The 22,604-nt window shown below is 41.2% G+C and overlaps 2 protein-coding genes across 8 annotated transcripts in view; one reads left to right on the forward strand and one right to left on the reverse strand.

Annotated features, from left to right (window-relative positions):
- Positions 1-5,987, reverse strand: part of LOC127433635 (histone-lysine N-methyltransferase NSD3-like) — a 35,558-nt gene extending 29,571 nt beyond the window's left edge. For 5 of the 7 annotated variants that reach the window (XM_051685694.1, XM_051685691.1, XM_051685693.1 and 2 more), the window contains exons 1-5: positions 5,598-5,987; positions 3,203-4,224; positions 2,842-3,001; positions 2,603-2,757; positions 1,890-2,486 (exon numbers count right to left, since the gene is read on the reverse strand). In XM_051685694.1, coding sequence (XP_051541654.1) covers positions 1,890-2,486; positions 2,603-2,757; positions 2,842-3,001; positions 3,203-4,177 — 1,887 coding nt within the window. In that variant the 5' untranslated portion in view covers positions 4,178-4,224; positions 5,598-5,987. Of the gene's footprint in view, positions 1-1,889; positions 2,487-2,602; positions 2,758-2,841; positions 3,002-3,202; positions 4,225-4,983; positions 5,316-5,597 lie in introns of those variants that run through there. The other 2 variants (XM_051685689.1, XM_051685688.1) reach the window with 2 other exon arrangements.
- Positions 5,988-7,412: 1,425 nt separating this feature from the next.
- LOC127433649 (LETM1 domain-containing protein LETM2, mitochondrial-like) lies at positions 7,413-20,999 on the forward strand. Its single transcript, XM_051685718.1, has 11 exons — positions 7,413-7,747; positions 8,477-8,546; positions 9,868-10,306; positions 10,807-10,950; positions 11,363-11,500; positions 11,603-11,806; positions 12,024-12,143; positions 15,925-16,044; positions 18,204-18,308; positions 18,487-18,552; positions 18,661-20,999. The coding sequence occupies exons 2-11, from the start codon at positions 8,500-8,502 to the stop codon at positions 18,712-18,714; spliced, it is 1,437 nt and encodes a 478-aa protein (XP_051541678.1). The 5' UTR covers positions 7,413-7,747; positions 8,477-8,499; the 3' UTR covers positions 18,715-20,999.
- The last annotated feature ends 1,605 nt before the right edge of the window (positions 21,000-22,604 follow it).

Genomic DNA, 22,604 nt, shown 5'->3' on the forward strand with positions numbered 1-22,604 from the left:
TATATAAGCGGGGTTTTTTTTTTAGTTTTTTTTTTACCTGTCAGCAACAGGTTTTACATCCAACCTATTTTTACACTTCTATTTCTCTGGAATAATTACAAAAACACCTGAATTACCTAAAGGCCTGACGATGAAAATCAGCAACCTCCGCCTTGCGTGTTCTCAACTCATCCATGCATGCTGCAGAGGCAGCAGTGACGCTATCCAAGGGAAGGCTAAATGACGCTAGTTTGGGTATCAATAGCCACATTTCCACTATCGGGCCAAATGAGGGTGTGCTAGTGCATGCCAGGACCAGCTGCATTCCCACTGTCATTTTCGGGGCTTCATCGTGCCACCTTGGGGCTTCCTCGGGGCCAACGGCCAAAAGCCTTTGGCCTGCCGATTACCCTTGGGCCAAACAAGGCCAACTGGGTATTGAGGCAGGGTAAAAATTAAAGGCAGAGTTTCGCCGAGTCAGGTATGTGGTTTCAGCACCAAGACTGCCGAACTTGTGGGTTGGTGTTTACAGCGCACAACAGTACAGGTTCGGGAAAAATTGCGGACACAGTACAAATCCGTTAAAATGCACAATGGACAAAACTGTACCCAAAGATCATGGTTCGAGATCATGGACAATGTGCTGGGACATTGTCCCGCTGTTATTGGAGAGACCACTCGGGACACCATGGCAGTTACAGTCAGTGAGTGGTCAGCACCAACTTATCTTGCTAGCTAGCTAGCTAGCTAATGTTTACATATGATATAAACTTGATATTCTAGATAACTAGATAACATGATTCCTCAGCTTCAGCTTCCCTCTTGCTTGTGAAATGGGTGTGTGACATTGGCATCAGAGTGGCATGTTAAGGGCAGGTTTTAGGGCAACACTGCAGGACTATTGGCTCGATGGTGGGAATGCAGATTGATTTTGGTTTTGTGACTCAAGGTCCGAGGCTATTGGCCTGGCTCGCACTGGCCCGATAGTGGAAAGGCGGCTATGGGGTGTCAAGTGCTTACGTGCTTAATTATAATTGTATTTATTTATCACACATTATACGTTTGCACATATACAGTGAAATTCTTTTTTTTTACATATCCCAGCTAAGCTGGGGTCAGAGTGCAGGGTCAGCCATGATACAGCACCCCTGGAGCAGATAGGGTTAAGGGCCTTGCTCAAGGGCCCAACAGTGGCATCTTGGCAGTGCTGGGGTTTGAACCCCCAACCTTCTGATCAGTAACCCAGAGCCTTAACCGCTGAGCCACCACTGCCTCCTGCACAAGACAGGGCATTCTCTATGAGATATTAACCCTCGTTGAGATATCATCATATGGATTTACACAATTCACGTGGGCCACATTTTTATGACGGAAAAACGGAATTCCGGCTTAATCTGGAAAAATTACATCCCTGAAGTCTCTTGTAAGTAAACTACTTTTTTGGAGAAGAAATTGTAGCAACTAAAATATTTCTTTTTTTACTTTACGATACTCTTGTAAAAATGATCTACATGCTGATGTTATTCACAATAACACCCAGTTTACACAAGAAGTGAACAGTACATTGTGTCAAAACTAAATTGCTACTATTACAATCAATGAAGCTTTCTACACTGGAAGCACATGCAGAGGCATGATATGCCTTAAGTTGACGGACATCCCATTTCTATTTTGCAGAGCTCCTCCGGCCACTTTATTATCCCCTCTGTCTGAAATAAAAAGATTTTACTTGGAAATATCATGTGTATGATTTTTTTTTATTTATATTTAAATACCTTCTGACTGTTATACGTTTCTGGTCTCTGATCTACTAAATATTTTAGTTTTAACCACTATGTATGTGTTGTGGCAAAACTAACATTTCAACTTCACAAAGAATTTTCAATAAGAATAAAATAATAAAAATTTACCTCTGGTGACTGAACCCGATCACCAGGCCTCTCCTCAATTTCTACCTTCTTAGGCAGGTCCACCTTTTCCTTTGGGAGCTGCCAGTCGCACTTGATGATCTCCACATTGAGTTTCTTCATAGTAATGGAGAGTGGGAGGAGCTTGCGAGCTGCGGCGGTTTTCCAGGGTGTCCTGATTGGAGGTGGGGAGGATTGCTGGGGTAGGGGTTCTGGTTCTGGGGAGCTCTGGGGTTGTTTTTTGCGACAATGGTCAATATCGTCCTCTTCCTCATCTGGAGATGGTGGTTCCCCACCACTATTGATGCTGCACTGTCTCCGCGGCTGTTGCCGACGGGGTGGAAGCTCCTCTTTTGCTCTGGCACTGCTTTTGGAACGTCTCTGCTTGCGTTCGGGGTGGTTTTTGAATGCTGCTCTTGGTGAGGCCACTGTGTCGGCAGTGGCAGCAGCAGCAGCAGCAGCAGCACTGGGTTCCTTGTCGATGTAGATGAAGGTGTAGTTCTCATTGCGTTCCTCTCGAGACATCAGCAAGGCCGCCTCTGCATGGCCCACGCCGACTTCCCACTGGGCACGCTCCTTTTGAGACTGAGGCTTAAGTAGCTATAAAATAAATAAACCACAGAATAAGTACTTACAAATGACCATAAAAAAGTGGCCACCAAATTGAACAAATTTGTGGAGAGCACCTTCTAAAGAGATATAGAAGTTAGGCATACCTTTTGTTTCTCTGTTGGGTTGGTTGTCTTCCGGAGCGTCTCAGCTTGCAACTCCTCAAACTGGCTCTCACCCTGGTACACCCTGGTTCTTTTCTCATGGATCCAGGCCCTCTCAGGAACACTCCCAAAGAATTGCACATGGTATTCTCTGTTACCTACAAGAAGCCATGGAAGCAAGGTATAATAAAGTGCACTACTAGAATTAAAGTATCTGTACTTGTATGCAGTAGATGGATTACCTCTTGTATTGAGGCGTGTATGAACATTTGACTGAGGGTCTGATGATACCATGCAAGGCCACCAAGGATAAGTTCCGACCTTAGCCCACACCAGGTCACCAATCTCATACTCTTGACAAGAGCCAGTGCTAGTGATGACCGAAGGACAGTGCTTTTCATTCTAAACAAAGAATTAATAATACAAGTCATTGTTATGATGGTCTTGGGTAAATTCAACAGGAAGATAGAGCAGAATCTCATAAACACTTGAGAAGAAATAGAATATTGTATATGTTTTGGTTGTATTGCCCAAAAGATCTTCTGCAGAAGCAGAAATTAGCATAAATATGGCAAGAATATGAAACACAGCAGAGCAACTCACTCGCTGTTCCTTGGGTTCTGCTTTGGGGCTTTTGAGGGTTGTAGTAGGTTGTTCTTCTCTGAATGCAACATGACCTTCACTGGGCTGTGCAGAGCTGTGGACAATCCCTGACCTTTCCTCCACACCTTTGAATGGCTGCTGGCTCTCCTGTTCTTGAATAACACTATGTCTGCTGCTTCTCCTTTTCCTCTTCTCCTTTTTCTGCTCATGTCTTTTTCTGGAAGCCTCACCAGCCTGAACTTCTTGCAGCAGGTCCCCACAGAGCGAGGACTCAAACAGTTCCCTGCCGTTCTGGTATGTCTTAATGATCTTTATCTTAATCTCAGGGGAGCTGGTCTTTTTTGGAGTGGTGGTGGCTTGTGTGATAGGGTTTGAGATGGTGCTGTCTTGAGGTGACAGGAGAGGTGGAGAGGAAGGCAGGAGCAAGGGAGGAGGTGGTGGTAAGACTGGAGGCATAATTTGGGAAGTAGGAGTTGGGTGATTGTGGTGAGGTAACAGCGGTGGGTTGTGAGGATGGTGTTGCTGAGGGTGGTGATGATGAGGATGATGGGGCTGGTGGTGATGGTGGGCATGTGTTGGAGGTGGGATATGGGTCGGAGGCTTCTCCTGGACCACCGGTGGTCTCAATACTGTACCCTCACCAAGCAGCAAACCATGATCCCCATAGTTTCGGATGGCCCCATATCCATTAGCTGAGCCATTGGGGAACTGAGAGTACAAGGCGAACTTAGCCTGTTGCTCATAAGTACTTAAGCCTGCCGGGTAACCATTTGTAATAACTGGGAGGTCTTCAGCAGGGTAGGAAAAGCCTGACTCCAAGGGAGAGTCATAGTTTTGCTGTCCTCCATCATCTCCTGGGTCACTAATGGCTTCATAGACATCGTCCTGTCTGATGTTGGCGGAGTCAATAAGCTGAGGGGGTTGCTGAATTGTGTTTCCCATGATCCCTTGCATGAAAGAGAAAGAGAAATCCATTGTTCTGCTCCAGCATCCTTAAGTTTCCCTTTTTCTTACAGGGCCTGCTGAGATATTGAGTAGAGACAAAAAAATAATTTTATGACAATAAAAGGCGTGCCTTATTTTTAAACATTTGTAAAATGTAGCTGAAGCCACAATTATGTTTACAAAACTAGTTTAATAACCTAATTTGTATAAAACCTTACAAAACAAGTAAAAAATGGTGAACAATGTTATGCACAAATAAACAAGTTTGTGACTGTTTTTGGCTGCCGCTGTACTGCAGTTTCCTTCCCTGTGAAGTAAATAAAGTTTACTCCACTTTTCTCTTAGTTACACCAACTTCTACAGTATCATTAGAGGGCACTGACAAAAATTATTTAGATTGAAATCATGAAGCTTTGCCAGATAGCAAATTTTTTCCCAATCAAACTTGTAAAGGACCATGCTAAAGTGCACATTTGTCAACAGTGCATACATTACTGCAACATTCATGAATATAAATGACAAAAACATCTTTCTCTTTTATTTGATAAGGAGTGCACCCTTATCCCCTAAAATAAAAAGTACACTACAAAGATAACCACCAAACCAACACATAAATAAATATTTACCATACAAAAGAGTGTTTTATTGTCTATTTCGATTTTGTTTTATCTGCCTAGTTAGAAAACTTATTAAGAATAACGCATTCAAAGATACATTGTTGAATGTAATGTAACACTCCAAAAAAATGTTACATCACAAAACGCCAAAAGAACAACAAAAATCCGTTTCTAAATCAACTGAACAGTTACATTGTTTCATGTCAAAGAAACACAAACCTGCAATGAACAGCAGCTGGCTAAGATTAGCATGCTAGCCTTTTCTGGATAGCAAAACAGACCAGAAATAAACATATTGTTTGTATTCATCTTAACTTAATTGTTATACGGGTCACAAATTAGCTAAATTAATCATTAGTCTACTTCAAAACGATCTTGTTCTCCGAACAGCTTTGTAAAATGTAGAGCGGACCGTGTAATGTCGCTGCATTATATGCAAGGCAGCGTTAGCGGATGTGCTAATGTGGGTATATGAGGGAAAATTAACACACGTACTTTCATAGATTGTTATTATGGAATTCATAAAACACACATTGACACAAAATGGAGTGTTTCTTGGCACACACACACACAAAAAAAAAAACACAATAAGCAGAATCTTTAAAAAAAAACGAAGACGTGAAAGCGAACACGCCAACATGGCTGCCCGTGCCCCTTTAAATCAAATTGGCCAGATTGCAATTCCATTCACCACTATCTCGAGGATAGGTGATGAAAGGTGTGATGAAAACATATGCTTTATTATTATCAAAAACACAAATGCATGCAGCGGGTGTTTCGTTTTAATGCAGTATTATCAAACGAAACAGCGGTATAAATAAAAGCGTCTGTACCTTCAGCGTGTTCCATTCTAAAAAATACACCAAATAAATTAGATTCCTCGTGCAGTTATCATAAATACAAGAACACACAAAGACTTATGTATCCACGTTTCTTAGATCTCATCCGTTGTGTGGAAAAACTGGGGCTATATCAGTCGTATATCGATCCCCATGATATGATTCGTGGCTGTAAAATCTGGAGAGGCCCCGTTTTTTTTCTCTCTCTCCGGGATGCTCCTGCAGACCTAGGGAAATTTGGTTCCCATATATTTTATTGTACCCGTCTCCCTCCCTCTAGCTGTAACAAAAGCCTCTTCTGCTTAAGGCCTGTGTCTCAGCGCCAAATAAAATATCCTCCATTGGCTGTGCTGCATGATGTCAGGGGCATGTTGGGACGCGTAGTTGTTGTTTTTGTGTGTGTGTGTGTGTGTGTGTGTTTTTTACTTGATTGAATCAAAATAAAATCATCACAGTGAGAGAAATATAATTGCTAGACAACAAAACATATAACGTTTGTGTTACAGGGTTCAATCAAACAGAAGTAAAATTGTGTATAATCTAATATAAAACAGTTGAAAATGTTATTTAATTGATTTACAAAAAATAATTTAGCAGTAAATTGCCTTCTAAAACATCTACGAAGCAATTTGTATAGTATTATTGCCCTTTAGATGAACCAGTATATCAATACAATCAACAATATACAAATAATTAAATAATCATGATACACAAAATCCACAACATTTCATTTGTATTCCTCAGAATTAATTAATTTTTTGAGTGATTGCATTTGAGACAAAAAAAAAAAAAAAAGCCTGGAGATAGGTCTATTTAAAAGGGGATTGTAAATAAAGATAATACACTATATATTTTAGAATTTGTAACCAATAATCCTCTCAGCAGTCTGAACTGTCCTTTGTAGTCTTCTGATGTCTGATTTCGTAGCTGAACCAAACCAGACAGTTATTGAAGTGCAGAGGACAGACTCAATGACTGCTGAGTAAAACTGTATCAGCAGCGCCTGTGGGGGTGGTTCTTGCAAGTGCACAGGATGGGGGGTGGGGGCAGAGCAAGAGGGAAATTCTCATTAGAAGAGCGATGGCAAATCTAGCTGATGTGAACTTTCTAAACTCCAAGGAGGACAAATGGCTGAGAAACAGACCAAGAGAAAAAGGTCAGACGAATATAAACTAAAAAAAGAAGGATTATGATAAATCGAGGGCTAGGAGCCGCGTCAACATCGGTGAGGCCTCTCCATAGGTAAAAGGAATTAATTTGCGTGCATGAATTTGGGGGGCGGAGCTTCCAAAGGAGCTCTGAAGGGAGGGGTGTGTTTGTTTTGGCAGCTGAGTTCGAATATCAACAGTGTTTCACAAGAATCGCTGAGTGTACCTTTAAGCTGTGTCGTCGGCAAGTCATTTCCCATCATGCTTGCAGTTCGCACAGCTCGGAATAAGCAACTGCGCCGCCTGCCTGCTATAACTGCGCGTGCCTCGCTCTCCTGGGACATTTTTTGACATACTTCACCATAACACCACATCAAGTCGGACAGATTATCACCGGTAATCAGTTCTGCGCACCGTGTGCATAAACACCTAATAATAAAACACTGATACGGCACTGTTCCAGGCACTGTAAACATTATTGTTCCCATTGCAACAACGAACGACTGAACTGAGATCAGCAACTGTGGACACACATTCTTTGCCGTCGTCATCACGTATGAGGTCTGGGGAAGTTCCACTGTCCACCCCGTTCAGCGGATTGGCTAGCGTCACCAGCCCGTATCGCTCGTCTATTGGTGCTTAGAGTTGTCAATCACGCCCTTCCCCTCGTCACATGATCCTCCTCGGTAGGTCGGTGAGTCTGGACTGGGGTATGGAAGACAACATTACAGCTTAGTTTTAAAAACACAGTCCATCAACACTGATGTATTAATCTACATATTTAAATTGAATCTCAAGCAGTGACATACCGTCGTGAATGGATTATCTCGTCTCGCGAAAGGTCTGTTATTCTCCCGTGCGGTCGCCTCCGAGGAAATTTGACCCTCAGCTGCAGGAGGAGCGCTATCGAGCCGAGCGTTTTTCTCCCCCGTCATCCGATCTGACACCATATCAAATGGTTGCAGCCATCCGCAGAATACGGACATATTTCGACAGGTTGGTTGTTGTTTCATTGTCAATATCCCATTTAGACCACATAGATCTCTCCGTTTTCACTTGAATCTCATGTCGCTTCACCGTTAAGTTACACATTAACGAACGTAACACAACGAACTGCCCGATCGCTTTTCTTTGAGGATGATCGATGTTGTTACGACTGCATTCGTAGATCACAAGGTGTAAAAGTTGTGCTGGTGTGAGTTTATCGTATAACAGTCGGTGTCTTGAGTCTGCGGCCTCTAATGTGGCCTTTTCCTACTCAAACAACCTTCTCTACAACACAGGACAGTGTAAAACAATTAAGATGTAAGAAACTAGGATTCAGGGTGTACGTTGTAGTTTATGTTGATTTATGCATAAAGTCATTTTCGTACCTACGCATGTGGATTCGCTGTCGGTCACAGTGTTATAAATGTGATGCAACTATTACACAATTCACCGGATGTATTAAGAAGGTACTTTTGGCTACAGTTTCGATGCTACTTGTATTTATTATATGAAACATGGCATGTTTGACCCTTTGCCGTGTTTGTGTTCTTGTTTTAGCAACACACAGGTCGTTGAGGTAAACACGTGAGTCACTATTTGTGTCCAGAACAGAACACCGGGACAGGCCACATCGTCATGCGACGGCAGTGACGTCACGTTAATGAGTGTTACGTCACGTTTCTGTGTTTCTATCTCATGTGTTGTCGTAATTAAAGTTGCATTCATGTGTCATTGCAGGACGCCTAGTTTTTGATCACATAATGGCAGTGTTTGGCTCTCAGGTGCTTCTGGCAGTGACAAGATCAAGGTGAGGTCATCATCCAAGATGCTGTTGTCAAAATAAACTTTTGTATGCTATTCCAATATTGTTTTCTCTTCATTAAATTAATGTTCCAGGTTTGTTTCAAGGCATGCTGTGGATTACCAACAAAAAACACGTAGATGCACTTACAATGGAAGTATATGGGGCAAGGCATTCCGGAGGGTTTAAAAGCAGACATGTGAAGCTTGTTTTTGTTTTAAGGATTATGCAGTTCAAAAATGTGTTATTGAGCCCTAAATTTGTCTAACATCTTGTCTACACCGGGCATGAGACTGTCTACCCTGGACGCATCGAAGAGAATGCTATAAACTGATAATTTGTCTTGTTGGCAGGAGTAGAGCCAGAACCTGCAGTGTAAAATGGAAAGGGACATCTGCTTTCAGTGATGCAACATGTGTATAGAGCTTCATTGATTATAATGGGATCTGTTTGCTTATGACGCGATGTGCTGCTCGCATCCGGTGTAAATCATCTATTTAGCAGTGGGACTGTTATATGTGGATTAACTTCTGGTTATCCTTTATTACCGTAATTATGTTAACAGTTCCTTTTTTTAAATTTTTGAGCATATCATGCTAAAGTTACTAGGGTTGGGTACCCAGAAATTGTTCTTGTTCAGAACAGGTTCCATTTTTCCAAAAATACTGAAACCGTATCATTTTCATGACTTTTGGTTCCATTAACGGTTCCGGTAAATGCAATTTTGTACCGATGCAGACCGAACACTGTACTAAAATACTCTTGACCATCTTTGCTCCAGCGCAATTCAGTGGCAATGCTACCCTCTACTGAATCTACAGCTGAGAACTGCATCTCTTATTTCCAAATAGTTCTTCTTCAAAAGTACTAAAAGAATTGTTACAGGAACTGTTAAGCAACCGGAATTGTTAAGAGGAATCTAAATGGGAATCGTTAAATTCCTTACGATTCCCATCTCTTAAAGTTACAGGGTTCACCGGCTATTCGTGGTCATGACAGGACTAAAATAATGGATATAACTTTGCATAGACAATGCAGCAACCAATTTTATCACTGTGTAGACAGCTTCATTCTTGTTAATGTTTGTTAATGCAAATAATGTTTAGGTATTGTGTGTGTTTTAACATTTATCTCGGTGCAATACCTTGCCCCATACACTTCCATTGTAAGTGCATTACTGTAAATGTGTTTTTATACTCTCTCTCTCTATGATTGCAACTCCTACTGAACTCGGAACATTCCTTAAATATTGTTGTACCTGATTTGTCCTTTAACATAGTAAAATGTCTCCTTGGAACTCACATCTCTTGTTTTGTTTTTTATACAGGGGATCCTACTTGCTTTCTAAAAGACACAGTTGTGCTTCCCTCCCCTTGTCCGCATGCATACGCTACCACTCTGAGTTCATCAGGCGGACTACTCTCACAGACAGGTGTCCCAGACCGCTCTACCCCTGCTACACTTCCAGCTACATCCACCCTGGTTGTGTAGCTGCTCGTCCACTCCACAGCTCTTGCGCATTGTTGCAAGAGGTGAAGGACACTATTGCAGGATCTGAGCCCACCAAGGGCGACTCTGTCCCAGCTGCTTCTGGCACTCAACCACCGCCAGCAGTGCCAAAGAAGTCCCTGGGCCAGAAAATCCTGGATGAACTCAAGCATTACTACCATGGGTTCCGCCTTTTGGGAATCGATACAAAAATCGCTGGCAGGATGGTATGGGTGTTATTGCATGGGCAGCAGCTCACCAGGAGGGAGAGACGGAGGGTATGTCTACTTGAGGGGGAAAAAACCTTTTAGATCTATTTGGGATGTTTTTGAGAAGATGAGCTTGATGTTACCCATGCATAAAGGTACTGTGGCTTTGCCATGGTTCTGTAATATCTTGGTATTTTAGTATGGTACTGAATGATTACCTCCTGAAAAATGGTGTTTACCATGGTACATGTCTAAGAAATGTAATGCCACTGAACCATGTCCAAAACATTTTAAGTAAGAAAGTAAAAGTAGGCTAATAAGCGGAGGAGAAAGTGCCATATGAGATTAATAACTATGAGATTTGAGTCTCAGGACAAGGTAATAATGTTCCCTAATCCTGTGAGAACAAACCAGTGCTTGGTCAAGTATTTATAATGTAATGTGACAGAAACAGGGTTACATAACAAAGAGAGTTAACACCTTGGAAGTACAGCTGGGTTAGGCCAAAAAGTGGACCTCACACTAACCCAACTGGCTTTTGAGTAAGACCTGTCCCATTTTTTCCACAGCTGATGAGAACATGTGCTGACTTGTTTCGCCTGGTGCCCTTCGTGATCTTTGTCATCGTTCCCTTCATGGAGTTTCTGCTCCCTGTTTTCCTCAAGCTCTTCCCTGAAATGTTGCCTTCCACCTTTGAAACAGAGTCTAAGAAGGTGCGTCTTATTTTTGTTATATAAATGCAAATTAGTCCTGTTTTGCTGACACTAAAAGTTATTAAGGGGTTATTGCGGTTTAATTCATTGACCCCATGAATATCGGTATCAGTCTAAAAAAAAAATCCCATATTGGATGGGCTCTAGTTTACATAATGGTTTTATGAATGGTTTACTGCACCAATCTTTTTGTTTTCTGAATGGCCCATTGTATCTGCTCTAGGTTTGTATTTCTTAGTGTGGTTTTTTTTATTTTTTTTTTTACAGATTGCTACTGCCACTAAAAGACTGACCTAATATCTATTTTATAAATCTGTGTGCCACTATTTGTTTTGCAATTCAAAATACATATGAGAAATGAACAATTCAGGAGTAACAACTAACTAATCTGCTGAATTCATTTGCTGGACAGGAGGAAAAACAGAAGAAGGGGCTTGCTGCTAAACTGGAGCTGGCCAAGTTCTTGCAGGAGACCATCGCTGAGATGGCCAGGAGGAATAAAGCAGCAGTTGGAGATGAAACTCAGAAGTTCTCCACTTATGTGCAACATGTAAGCTCTTGAACCAAAGCCGTTTTTGCATTTCAGACATAGAGATGGTAATACAAAATTGTTCTTGATGTAATTATGTTGCGGTCCCGTTGTCCGCTACAGGTGAGACACACTGGTGAACAGCCCAGCACTAAAGACATTGTAAAGTTCTCCAAGCTCTTTGAGGATGAGCTGACGCTGGAACACCTGGAGCGGCCACAGCTGGTGGCGTTGTGCAAACTGCTGGAGCTGCAGCCCATCGGCACCAACAACCTGCTGCGTTTTCAACTCATGATGCAGCTGCGCACAATCAAGGCTGACGATGAGGTGGGACAAAGCCTGAAAGCTGTCATTTACCCTATTTAATGTTTAATCTATGACTTAACACATTGCTGTGACTTGTAGTTTTGTTGGTGACTGAACAAATGTCATTTTTGGATTAGCTATCCCTTTAAAAGCTTGTTTTATTGTCAGCTCAGAGGTCATTTACCTGTGATTCAGCTGTTGGATAATCACCGTGTTTTTTTCTCCTGTCTCTATGCAGATGATCGCCACAGAGGGTGTGGTTGCAATGACTGCAGCAGAGCTTCAGGCTGCTTGCAGGAGTCGTGGTATGAGATCTCTGGGTCTGACCACAGATCAGCTCCGACAGCAGCTGCAGCAGGTGTGTGAGCACAGACCAGCCTGACTAGGTTGTAAAACGCTTACTTGAGGATATTTATGTTTGTATTCTCCCCAAACCTGCAGAATCTGAATACCATTATGTGTAAAGGTGGCAATCTAGAACCGGTTCTGAACAAGAAAAAAAATTGACTGAAACAAAATGTTTTTTGCGGGTTTGTCTGCCAGTGCAGTTGGAACAACATATTACATTTCTCAGACTGTTTCTTACACAGCTAGAGCTCAAATCAAATCAAATCAAATCACTTTATTGTCACACAGCCATATACACAAGTGCAATGGTGTGTGAAATTCTTGGGTGCAGTTCCGATCAACATAGCAGTCGTGACAGTGATGAGACATATACCAATTTACAATAACATCAAATTAACACAACACAATTTAAACGTCTGTTATACACATAATTACACTCAACAATATACAAATAATAACATACACTGTACAGTATACAATACGCTGTTTTTTTTTTTGTTTGTTTTTTTTGTTTTTTACTATATAGATACACATTATTCAATAAAAATTAAAAATTAAAATATATATATATATATAAAAAAAGTGTATATATATATATATATATATATATATATATATATATATATATATAGAATGTACAGTATTGTACTGTATTGACATTCAGGCTGTCGGTTGATAGTCAGTTGTTAAGAGAGACATAATATAATAATAATAATATGATTTATGACAGTCCGGTGTGAGATATAAGAGTAAGGGTAATAAAGTGCAGTGCTGATGTATATTGATCATGAGAGATCAAGAGTTCAGAAGTCTGATTGCTTGGGGGAAGAAGCTATCATGGAGTCAGCTGGTGCGGGTCCTGATGCTGCGATACCACCTACCTGAGGGTAGCAGTGAGAACAGCCCATGGCTCGGGTGGCTGGAGTCTCTGATGATCCTCCGAGCTTTTTTCACACACCGCCTTGTATATATTTCCTGGAGGGAGGGAAGCTCACCTCCGATGATGTGTTTGGCAGTTCGCACCACCCTTTGCAGTGCTTTGCGGTTGTGGGCGGTGCTATTGCCGTACCAGGCGGAAATACAGCCAGTCAGGTTGCTCTCCACAGTGCAGGTGTAGAACCGTGTGAGGATGTGGCGGTTCATTCCAAACTTCCTCAGCCGTCTCAGGAAGAAGAGGCGCTGATGAGCCTTCTTCACAACGACTTCAGTGTGGACGGACCATGTGAGTTCCTCAGTGATGTGGACACCCAGGAACTTGAAGCTGCCGACTCTCTCCACTGGTGCTCCATTGATGGTGATGGGGCTGTGTTCTCTTTCTCTTCTCCTGAAGTCCACCACAAGCTCCTTTGTCTTACTGACGTTGAGGGAGAGGTTGTGCTCCTGACACCAGTGTGTCAGAGTGTGCACCTCCTCTCTGTAGGCTGTTTCATCATTGTCAGTGATCAGACCTACCACCGTCGTGTCATCAGCAAACTTAATGATGGCATTGGAGCTATGTGTTGCCACACAGTCATGTGTGTACAAGGAATACAGTAGTGGGCTGAGAACACAGCCCTGTGGGGCTCCAGTGTTGAGGGTCAGTGATGAGGAGATGTTGCTGCCTATTCTAACCACCTGGCGTCTGCTTGACAGGAAGTCCAGGATCCAGCTGCACAGCGAGCTGTTTAAGCCCAGAGCCCGGAGTTTCTCATCTAGCTTGGAGGGCACTATGGTGTTGAATGCTGAGCTGTAGTCTACAAACAGCATTCTCACATAAGTGTTCATTTTTTCCAGGTGGGAGAGAGCAGTGTGTATTGTAGATGCAATGGCATCATCAGTGGAGCGGTTGTTGCGGTAAGCAGACTGCAGCGGGTCAAGATTGAGTGGCAAGACAGAGCAGATGTAATCTCTGATTAGTCTCTCAAAACATTTGCTGATGATGGGGGTCAGAGCAACAGGACGCCAGTCATTTAAACAAGTTATTTTTGATTGTTTTGGAACAGGCACAATGGTGGATGTTTTAAAGCATGTGGGGACTACAGACAAAGAGAGGGAAAGGTTGAAAATGTCCGTAAAAACACCAGCCAGCTGGTTCGCGCATGCTCTGATGACGCGGCCCGGAATGCCGTCTGGGCCCGCGGCTTTGCGGATATTCACCCGTCGGAAGGATCGGGTTACATCCGCTACAGAGACGGAGAGTGAACTAACCTCTGTAGCTTCAGCCGCGAGAGCTCTCTCCACAAGGGCGGTGTTATTTCCCTCGAAACGAGCTTAAAAAGTATTTAGCTCATCCGGTAGAGAGGCAGCGGTGTTCATGGCGGAGTTTTTATTCCCTTTAAAGTCCGTGATGATGTTAATTCCCTGCCACATGCTTCTAGAGTTGGTGGTGTTAAACTGTCCTTCAATCTTGCTCCTGTACTGGCGTTTTGCTGTTTTGATAGTTTTTCGGAGGGCATAACTGGCTTGTTTATGCTCCTCCGCGTTCCCGGAATTAAAAGCGGAGGTCCGCACATTAAGTGCCGCGCGAACATCGCTATTGATCCATGGTTTCTGATTCGGATAGATTCGTACAGTTCTGGTCGGAATCACTTCCTCTACGCACGTTCTGATGAAACACATTACGCTATCAGCGTAAAGCTCGATGTCGTCATCAGAGGCGGACCGGAACATCTCCCAGTCTGTGTGATCAAAACAGTCTTGTAGCATAGAATCTGATTGGTCCGACCAGCACTGGATCGTTCTGAGCGTGGGTGCTTCCTGTTTCAGTTTCTGCCTGTAAGCGGGCAGAAGCAGAATGGAAGAGTGGTCCGATTTGCCAAATGGTGGGCGGGGGAGGGATTTGTAGTCATCCCGGAACGGAGAGTAGCAATGATCCAAAACCCGGTCCCCTCATGTGTTGAAACTAATGTGCTGGTGATATTTTGGTGCGACTGATTTTAAACTGGCTTTATTAAAGTCCAAGGTCACAATGAACGTGGCCTCAGGGTGCGCGGTTTCTTGCTCACTTATACTCCCATACAGTTCCTTGAGTGCCCGGTCTGTGTCGGCTTGTGGGGGGATGTACACAGCAGTGATAATGACCGCTGTGAATTCCCTCGGTAGCCAGAATGGTCGACACAGAAGCATAAGAAATTCCAGACCATTGAATCTACAAGGGCTAGGCAAAAGAAATCATGTTTTAGCTGAATTGTAAGCTTGCAGTCTGAATTGAATGTGAAGAGAGAGAAAGTCTGGACACCATAAAATACTGTAATAGTGACAATGAGCATGTCTACATGCATGTTCAAATAAGGTGACAATGTAAGGTCTTGTAAATGCATTAATTGGTTTTCCTTCATTGGGGTAAGGTCATAAACGGTGTAAGCATACACCAATCACCACAGTTAGGTTTTTACCCCGATTTTGTGTCGCATGTAAACACTTTTACCAGCATTCTTAGCTGTTTATCCAATGCGTGCAAATGTGCGTGTGCCTGTTTACGTTTTTGAAGTCAAAAGCAGAGAATAATCCGACAATTTCAAGTCTCATGTAAACACATTTTTTATTTTGTTTTGTCAGTTATTCAGCGTATTGGTTTGCATGAAAATGTGTTCAGTAAATAGACAACACATCTTTCCATTGTATTGTTCTCTTGAGTTGTATGCATCAATGAATATATATAGCATGACCAGTGTAGCCAATTCACAAACAAATTACTCTTATTAGCCATTTCTTTATAATTATTCAGTCAAAAAGACTCCATCCCTAATAATGTTTTGTTTTAAATCATTGATGATTTGTTAATCAGTTCTTTCAATTTCTTTGCCTCTCAGTGGCTGGACCTGCACCTAAAAGAGAACGTCCCACCTTCACTGTTGCTGCTCTCTCGTGCAATGTACCTGACAGACCTCACTCCTAAACCCCCAGTCATCCCACTTGTGCCCAAACTGGAGGTAAACCCTCAATATCCTTTATATTACCTTAACAGTTCTTATTTTATTTCCCTTGGCCTCATATGTGTTTTACGCTTAAAGGGATAGTTCACCCAAAAATGAAAAATCTTTCCTAATTTTACTCATCTTCATGCCATCCCAGATGTGTATGACTTTCTTTCTTCTGCTGAACACAAACAAAGATTTTTAGAAGAATATCTCAGCTCTGTAGGTCCATACAATGCAAGTAAATGGTGGTTAGAACTTTCATCCCCATTTTCACATTCATCTTGTTTTTGCTGATTTACATTTTTCTTTCATATCGCCACCTACTGGGCAGGGAGGAGAATGTATAGTATTTTTCTCACTCACACCTGTCATATCGCTTTTTAAGATATGGATTTATCTACTGGAGTCAGATTATTTTTATGCTGCTTTTATGTGCTTTTTGGACCTTCAAAGTTCTGGCCACCATTCACTTGCATTGTATGGACTGACAGAGCTGAGATATTCTTCTAAAAATCTTTGTTTGTGTTCAGCAGAAGAAAGTAAGTAATGCACATCACATGTTTAAATTATATAATACAATAATTATCATTCCATGTTAGATTGTCCAAAGATAAGATGTATCATCCATTTTTATTAAGCAGGATGTAAGTGAATGCTACTTCCTATAAAACATTTACATTTGACCATATTTGCTACATATCTACAGCACAGATGTAGGGGGGGCCTGGGTAGCTCAGTGGTAAAGATGCTGACTACCACCCCTGGAGTCGTGAGTTTGAATCCCAGGGTGTGCTGTGTGACTCCAGTCAGGTCTCCTAAGCAACCAAATTGGCCCGGTTGCTAGGGAGGGTGGAGTCACATGGGGTAACCTCCTCATGATCGCCATAATGTGGTTCGCTCTCGGTGGGGCGCGTGGTCAACGAGCCACGTGATAAGATGCGTGGGTTTACGGTCTCAGACACGGAGGCAGCTGAGATTCGTCCTCTGCCACCCGGATTGAGGCGAATCACTACGCGACCACAAGGACTTTCCAAATTGGGAGAAAAAGGAAAGTTTAAAAAAATAAAAAAATACAGCACAGATGTTGTATTAAAGGAGATTCTGTAAACATGTAAATATTCAAATAGCATTCATACATATTCAAAAGACTGTTAAAAAGCACCTATTATGGTTTTTCAAATATTACCTTTCATGTAGTGTGTTATATAGCTGTTTGTGAATGTAAAAAATTATGCAAAGTTTAAAAAATCAAAGTGCACGAAATATGGAGTTATTGACACCCGAAAGAAAGAACTGATTCTGAACACCTGAAACGTGTCGTTAGTAATTCCAGACTTACTTCCTGTACTAACCTACGTAATTTGGTAACAAAAAACCCGCCTCTGGTCTGTTTACATGTACAGCCAGTGCACACTGTTAGCCTGTTAGCTGTTAGCCTCTGCTAACCGGCTAACTCACGTTATTGTCAAACTACATATAAACTTACCAAAGAGAAACGTCCTGTTCTCGTTGTGCTTGCGATGGTGGTTCGGGTTGATCTTCCGATGTATCACTATCGGACTCCGGCTCAAATTGGTAAGGTAAAACAGACATTTTTTCAGACGGAGCTCAAACTCAAATATGGTAATGGGCGTTTCCTTTCCGACACGCGCTGTAAGCGGTAGACCAATCACAACAGACTGGGACATCTGACCAATCAGAGCAGAGTAGTCTCTCTGAAACGAGGAGTTTAGAATGAATCCTTTAGAACGGATCATTGAAGGAGTCGTTTTTGACACTGGGAAAAAAGGTAATGCTGCAATTTAAATTATGAGCAAATTAAAGTGTTTTTTGACCTTGGATGCATGTAAATCTATTGTATGAGACCTTTAAAACAAAATTAGACACGTTTAAAAACCATAATAGGTGCACTTTAATACCAAAGGACGAATAGGCTCTTACACTTTATAAACAAAACATACTCAACTCTTTGGTTACTATGCTTAGCAATGACAGCTGTTCTGCTTACCTTTGACATTTGAAACTTAAACCAGTTGATGCCCAGCTCTGATATCAAGCAGAAATACAGACTGGCACATCATTACATAAGTGCCAGCTGATAAGTTATCACTGTATTGTTAATGGCCGTTTCATACATAATGACCTTCTCTCTGTCCATGTCTGTATAATAGAAAGCCACTCCTCCTGTGAAGAGTGAAGCTTCAGCCAATGAGAACCCACTGTCGTCCTCACTGGAGGTGCTGGTGGACTCTGCTCCCGTCATCAAAGACAGAAAAGTAGGAATGGCTTCATTACATAATCAATCAAGATATCTTATAAGGTCTCTTCAGGCTATCAGGCATGGCATAACAATGGCCAAGCAAAAGGATACAAGTAGTTAACAAGTAGTTTAGTTTAAGATATTCCTGCTAAAACATTGAATATTGCTGATAAATATGTCTCATTTATTTGTAGTCAGAAGAGTTGTTGGAAAAACCAAGAGTTTTGGACATGCCATCACCAGAAGCTCAGTTAATACATGTAAGTGTTTAACCCCTCCCTACTGCTGTCTTCTGTAGGACAGTTGTTAGAATAATAGTCCTTTCTGTCATGTCAGCAAACTCTTTCCCCATCTGTTCTGTCCCATAGGCTAAAGAGGCAGAGTTGTCACAGAAATCCAAGATAAGTGCCAATGGGATCTGAGATGGACCCCTGTTAACACAGATACCTTGTTTTGTCTGAAAAGAAGAGGGTACATTTCGGTCTCTTCTTCCACCACTGCTAATTCTTTCTGAGGAAGCATCAAATCTCTGGATTTCAGAGGCCTTGCTGCCCCATCTATTTCACATTCAGCCATACAAACACCTCTCATATGAAGCCGACATCACCACCTCCATTGACATCCATCACTTATTTGGTCCTAAAAGACAAAGGGGAAAATGGTTTATGTCATGCAAGGCTTCGAATTTGTAAAGACATCTCAAACATCACTTCTGCTTGACGTGTTTACAGCTTTCTGATCCCCTGAAGATTTGTCTTGTTACTTCAATTTGACTGATTCTGTAAATTAGCAATGAAAAGAGCAACGGTCCAGCCAAGAATTGCTAAAGGCACTTGCCAAACTCTTTTTGCAGAACTGCATTGTGTAAATTTGTAAATAAATTGTAAAATACCTGCATATTATATAAGTGGTTCTGCATTGTACAGTCGGCTGTGCCGTATGTGTAGGCTAAAGTGCGAAAGAAGAATTAAGGCATATTATTTTAATATGAGGAATGCGTAAGATAGCATTCTCGATTTAGTTTGGCATATGAAATGTAAATTTCCAAGTATGTGGGTATTTTTTTATTTGAAATGTACAAATTTCCCTTTGGCTAGGGAATATTATGCACACTCCCTCAGGGGATGCGATTAGCGGTGTTGCAATGGCACCAAGTCTGCCTATGGCAGTCTCTGCAGTTCAGCACAAATGAACGAAAAAAAAAAAAAAGGTTTCATCATAAAGTGTTTATTTTATGTGTTCAAGGTATGCTGTGCACCCCCATCCCTTCATCCCCCTTTGAATTATTACAAACCATTGGAGTCGTGAAATTTACATTTCACTTATGACGAAATATACAGTGTCAAAATTCCCCTGAACTCAAATAATTATTTTTGATTCATGTACCTTTTGGATTGTGATTGCATTTCTCATTGCACTGGATAAACCAATGGGATGGGAATTCATAAAATGGCAATATTGTAAAGTTTTATTTTAAAATGAATTGATGAATCCCACCACTTTATGCTTTGCCTTCCTTTGACTCAACTGTAAATAATTTTTTTTTTTTCTCCCCGATTTGGAATGCCCAATTTCCAATGCCCAAAGTCCTCGTGGTGGCGTAGTGACACCTCAATCCGGGTGGCGGAGGACAAATCTCAGTTGCATCAATCCATGCATCTTATCACGTGGCTTGTTGAGCACATTACCGCGGAGACGTAGTGCGTGTGGAGGCTTCACCCTATTCTCCGTGGCATCCACGCAGAACTAGCCACGCTTCCCACCGAGAGCGAGAACCACACTTTATAGCGACCACGAGGAGGTTACCCCATGTGACTCTACCCTCCCTAGCAACTGGGCCAATTTGGTTGCTTAGGAGACCTGGCTGGAGTCACTCAGCACACCCTGGATTCGAACTCGTGACTCCAGGGGTGGTAGTCAGCGTTAATACTCGCTGAACTACCCAGGTCCCTGACTCGACTGTAATTTTTAACCAAATTTGTTACCTCTTTAAACTACCCTGTCCTACACTCTCGTGGTGCACTAATGTCAAGTCGATCAAATATGTAAAATTGAATTTGAAACTGCCTCTTATTAGGGTAAAACAGGATACTGTCTTTTTTGGTGGTACAGTCATGAAATAAAGGTGCTCATTACTGCTTCAACTCATACCTCCTCTAAATGTTAAAGTGTTACAATTCCCCATTTTTATGTAGCTCATAAACAAATTGAAAAAAAAGTTTTGGTTTCCAAAATTTGACAGAATTTAAGATTTCAAATTTATTGTTTTTTATTAATTGGTCATTTTGTTTTAAAAAGATGAAAATACTGATCTGGATGTGATCTGAAATAGCTGAAAACTCAAAATATTTAAACTGACCTTGTATAAAACTCCATTTAAACCAGCTGATTACCAGGAATGCCATCGAAGTGCTCCATTCCTCAGATTAGTTGTGTTCAGTTGCAGGGCTTACAGGGGTCATATACTGGTAGAGTACATGCAGAACATGAGACTGATCATAAGACTCCTTAACCTCTTTAGAGTCTTTGATGGAACAACCTCACTAGTTTTGAGCTTTGATCATTCTGTACATTGTGAACACTTTTGGGTGGTCGCAAGTATGGCCCTTTATTGTGTACAAAGTCTAAAAATAAAATGTAATGACCATACCCAGTACTTCAGTACTGAGGAACAAATAAATAAATGGCATATAACTGTGGGAAATAAGTCTTGTGTGTATTGTTTTCTTTACTCGACTGAAAAAATGGGAACCCTTGTTATTAGCCTCAGACATAACATGTTATATGCAATGTACATGTACAGTTAGAGTAGATGTGCAATTTTCTTTATGCGTTTAAGGACCTTATGAACTCAAATTGACATTTTTAAGCAAGAATCCCCACCACTACTACACTGTAAAATTATTATTATTATTACAATTTCTTTACCAATTAATTTTACATTTTTTCCCTCTGTATTTCAAAATGACAGGAACATTTTATTAAAGTTACAATACTAGGGGGCCTGGGTAGCTCAGTGGTAAAGACGCTGGCTACCACCCCTGGAGTTCGCTAGTTCGAATTTGGTCCTAGCAACCGGACCAAATTGGCCCAGTTGCTAGGGAGGGTAGAGTCACATGGGGTAACCTCCTCTGGTCCCTATTAAGTGTGGTTCTCGCTCTCGGTGGGGCGCATGGTGAGTTGACCGCGGTTGCCGTAGTGGATGGGGTGAAGCCTTCACACCTGCTATTTCTCCGTGGCAACGCGCTAAACAAGCCACGTGATAAGATGCGCGGGTTGATGGTCTCAGACACGCGACCACGAGGACTTAAAAGCACATTGGGAACTGGGCATTCCAAATTGGAAGAAAAGGGGGGGGGGAACAAAACAAAAAAACAATAATAAATTATTTATCGAAATCTGTCACGAGATTTAACAAAAAAATTCAGTATAAATGGAATACATTAAATATCTGTTTTTAACAGCTTTTAAATTACAATTTTAACAAAACTAACAGTAAGTAAAGTAGCATCATTTTCTCTAATTTTACAAAAAAATATCACTGTCAAATACATAAAAACACTGTTAATAATACATTTAAAAAATTATAATTTCAAGATAATATATGACTAAAGAAAGAAATATTTTTTTTAATTTTGCAATAACTTCACCACTTTACATACATAAACTGAAAAAACACATGTATTGACTATCCTATGAGACAGTTAAAAACAAAATTGTATCAGATTTTGACTTTCACTTTATCACTACATTTGTATTAATTTAAAGATTTTATTGTTAAATAAGTGTATTTCATGTTATAAAAACCTCTGTAAAACCACAGAGTTACATTAAAAAAGTTAATAACTGTGTTTTATGCTTCCTTACATGTATATGACAATTCAAGCATAAATTATCCATCACAACATTCCCCTATCATTATCATTCCAAAATACAACATATAAAGCAAATTAATAAGGATTTGGCTTGAATGAACAAAATGAACTTACTGTGTATTGAAAGAATCAATTAACATTTTTATATGATGTGCAAATTAAAGCAAGTACATTTAAAACTTTAAAATATTGAGCTGGAACAGACACCTTTATTGACGTGCATATTAATTTGGATATAATATCTACTTATTTATTGAACCATGGGTTTGCATGTATTCAAGGTTTACATGAATGTAGCTTCTAATTAGAGGAGTTTTCTTTTGGAGAAGGAATATACTTCTGTTCAAACACATGCTGTCTCTGAGCGCGCACTTTTCCTCCATCAAGATGTTCGCTGCTGTCTAAGTGGATTCAAAAGTAATCTCAAGTTCAATCAT

Source organism: Myxocyprinus asiaticus, chromosome 43 (genome assembly GCF_019703515.2).
Source record: "Myxocyprinus asiaticus isolate MX2 ecotype Aquarium Trade chromosome 43, UBuf_Myxa_2, whole genome shotgun sequence".
Lineage (NCBI taxonomy): Eukaryota > Metazoa > Chordata > Actinopteri > Cypriniformes > Catostomidae > Myxocyprinus > Myxocyprinus asiaticus.

Coding starts and splice junctions, on each gene's coding strand:
- LOC127433649 (XM_051685718.1), top strand. CDS start 8,500: ATGGCAGTGTTTGGCTCTCAGGTGCTTCTGGCAGTGACAAGATCAAG. Junction 10,951..11,362: donor TTGAAACAGAGTCTAAGAAG/GTGCGTCTTATT, acceptor TTTGCTGGACAG/GAGGAAAAACAGAAGAAGGG. Junction 16,045..18,203: donor CACTTGTGCCCAAACTGGAG/GTAAACCCTCAA, acceptor TCTGTATAATAG/AAAGCCACTCCTCCTGTGAA.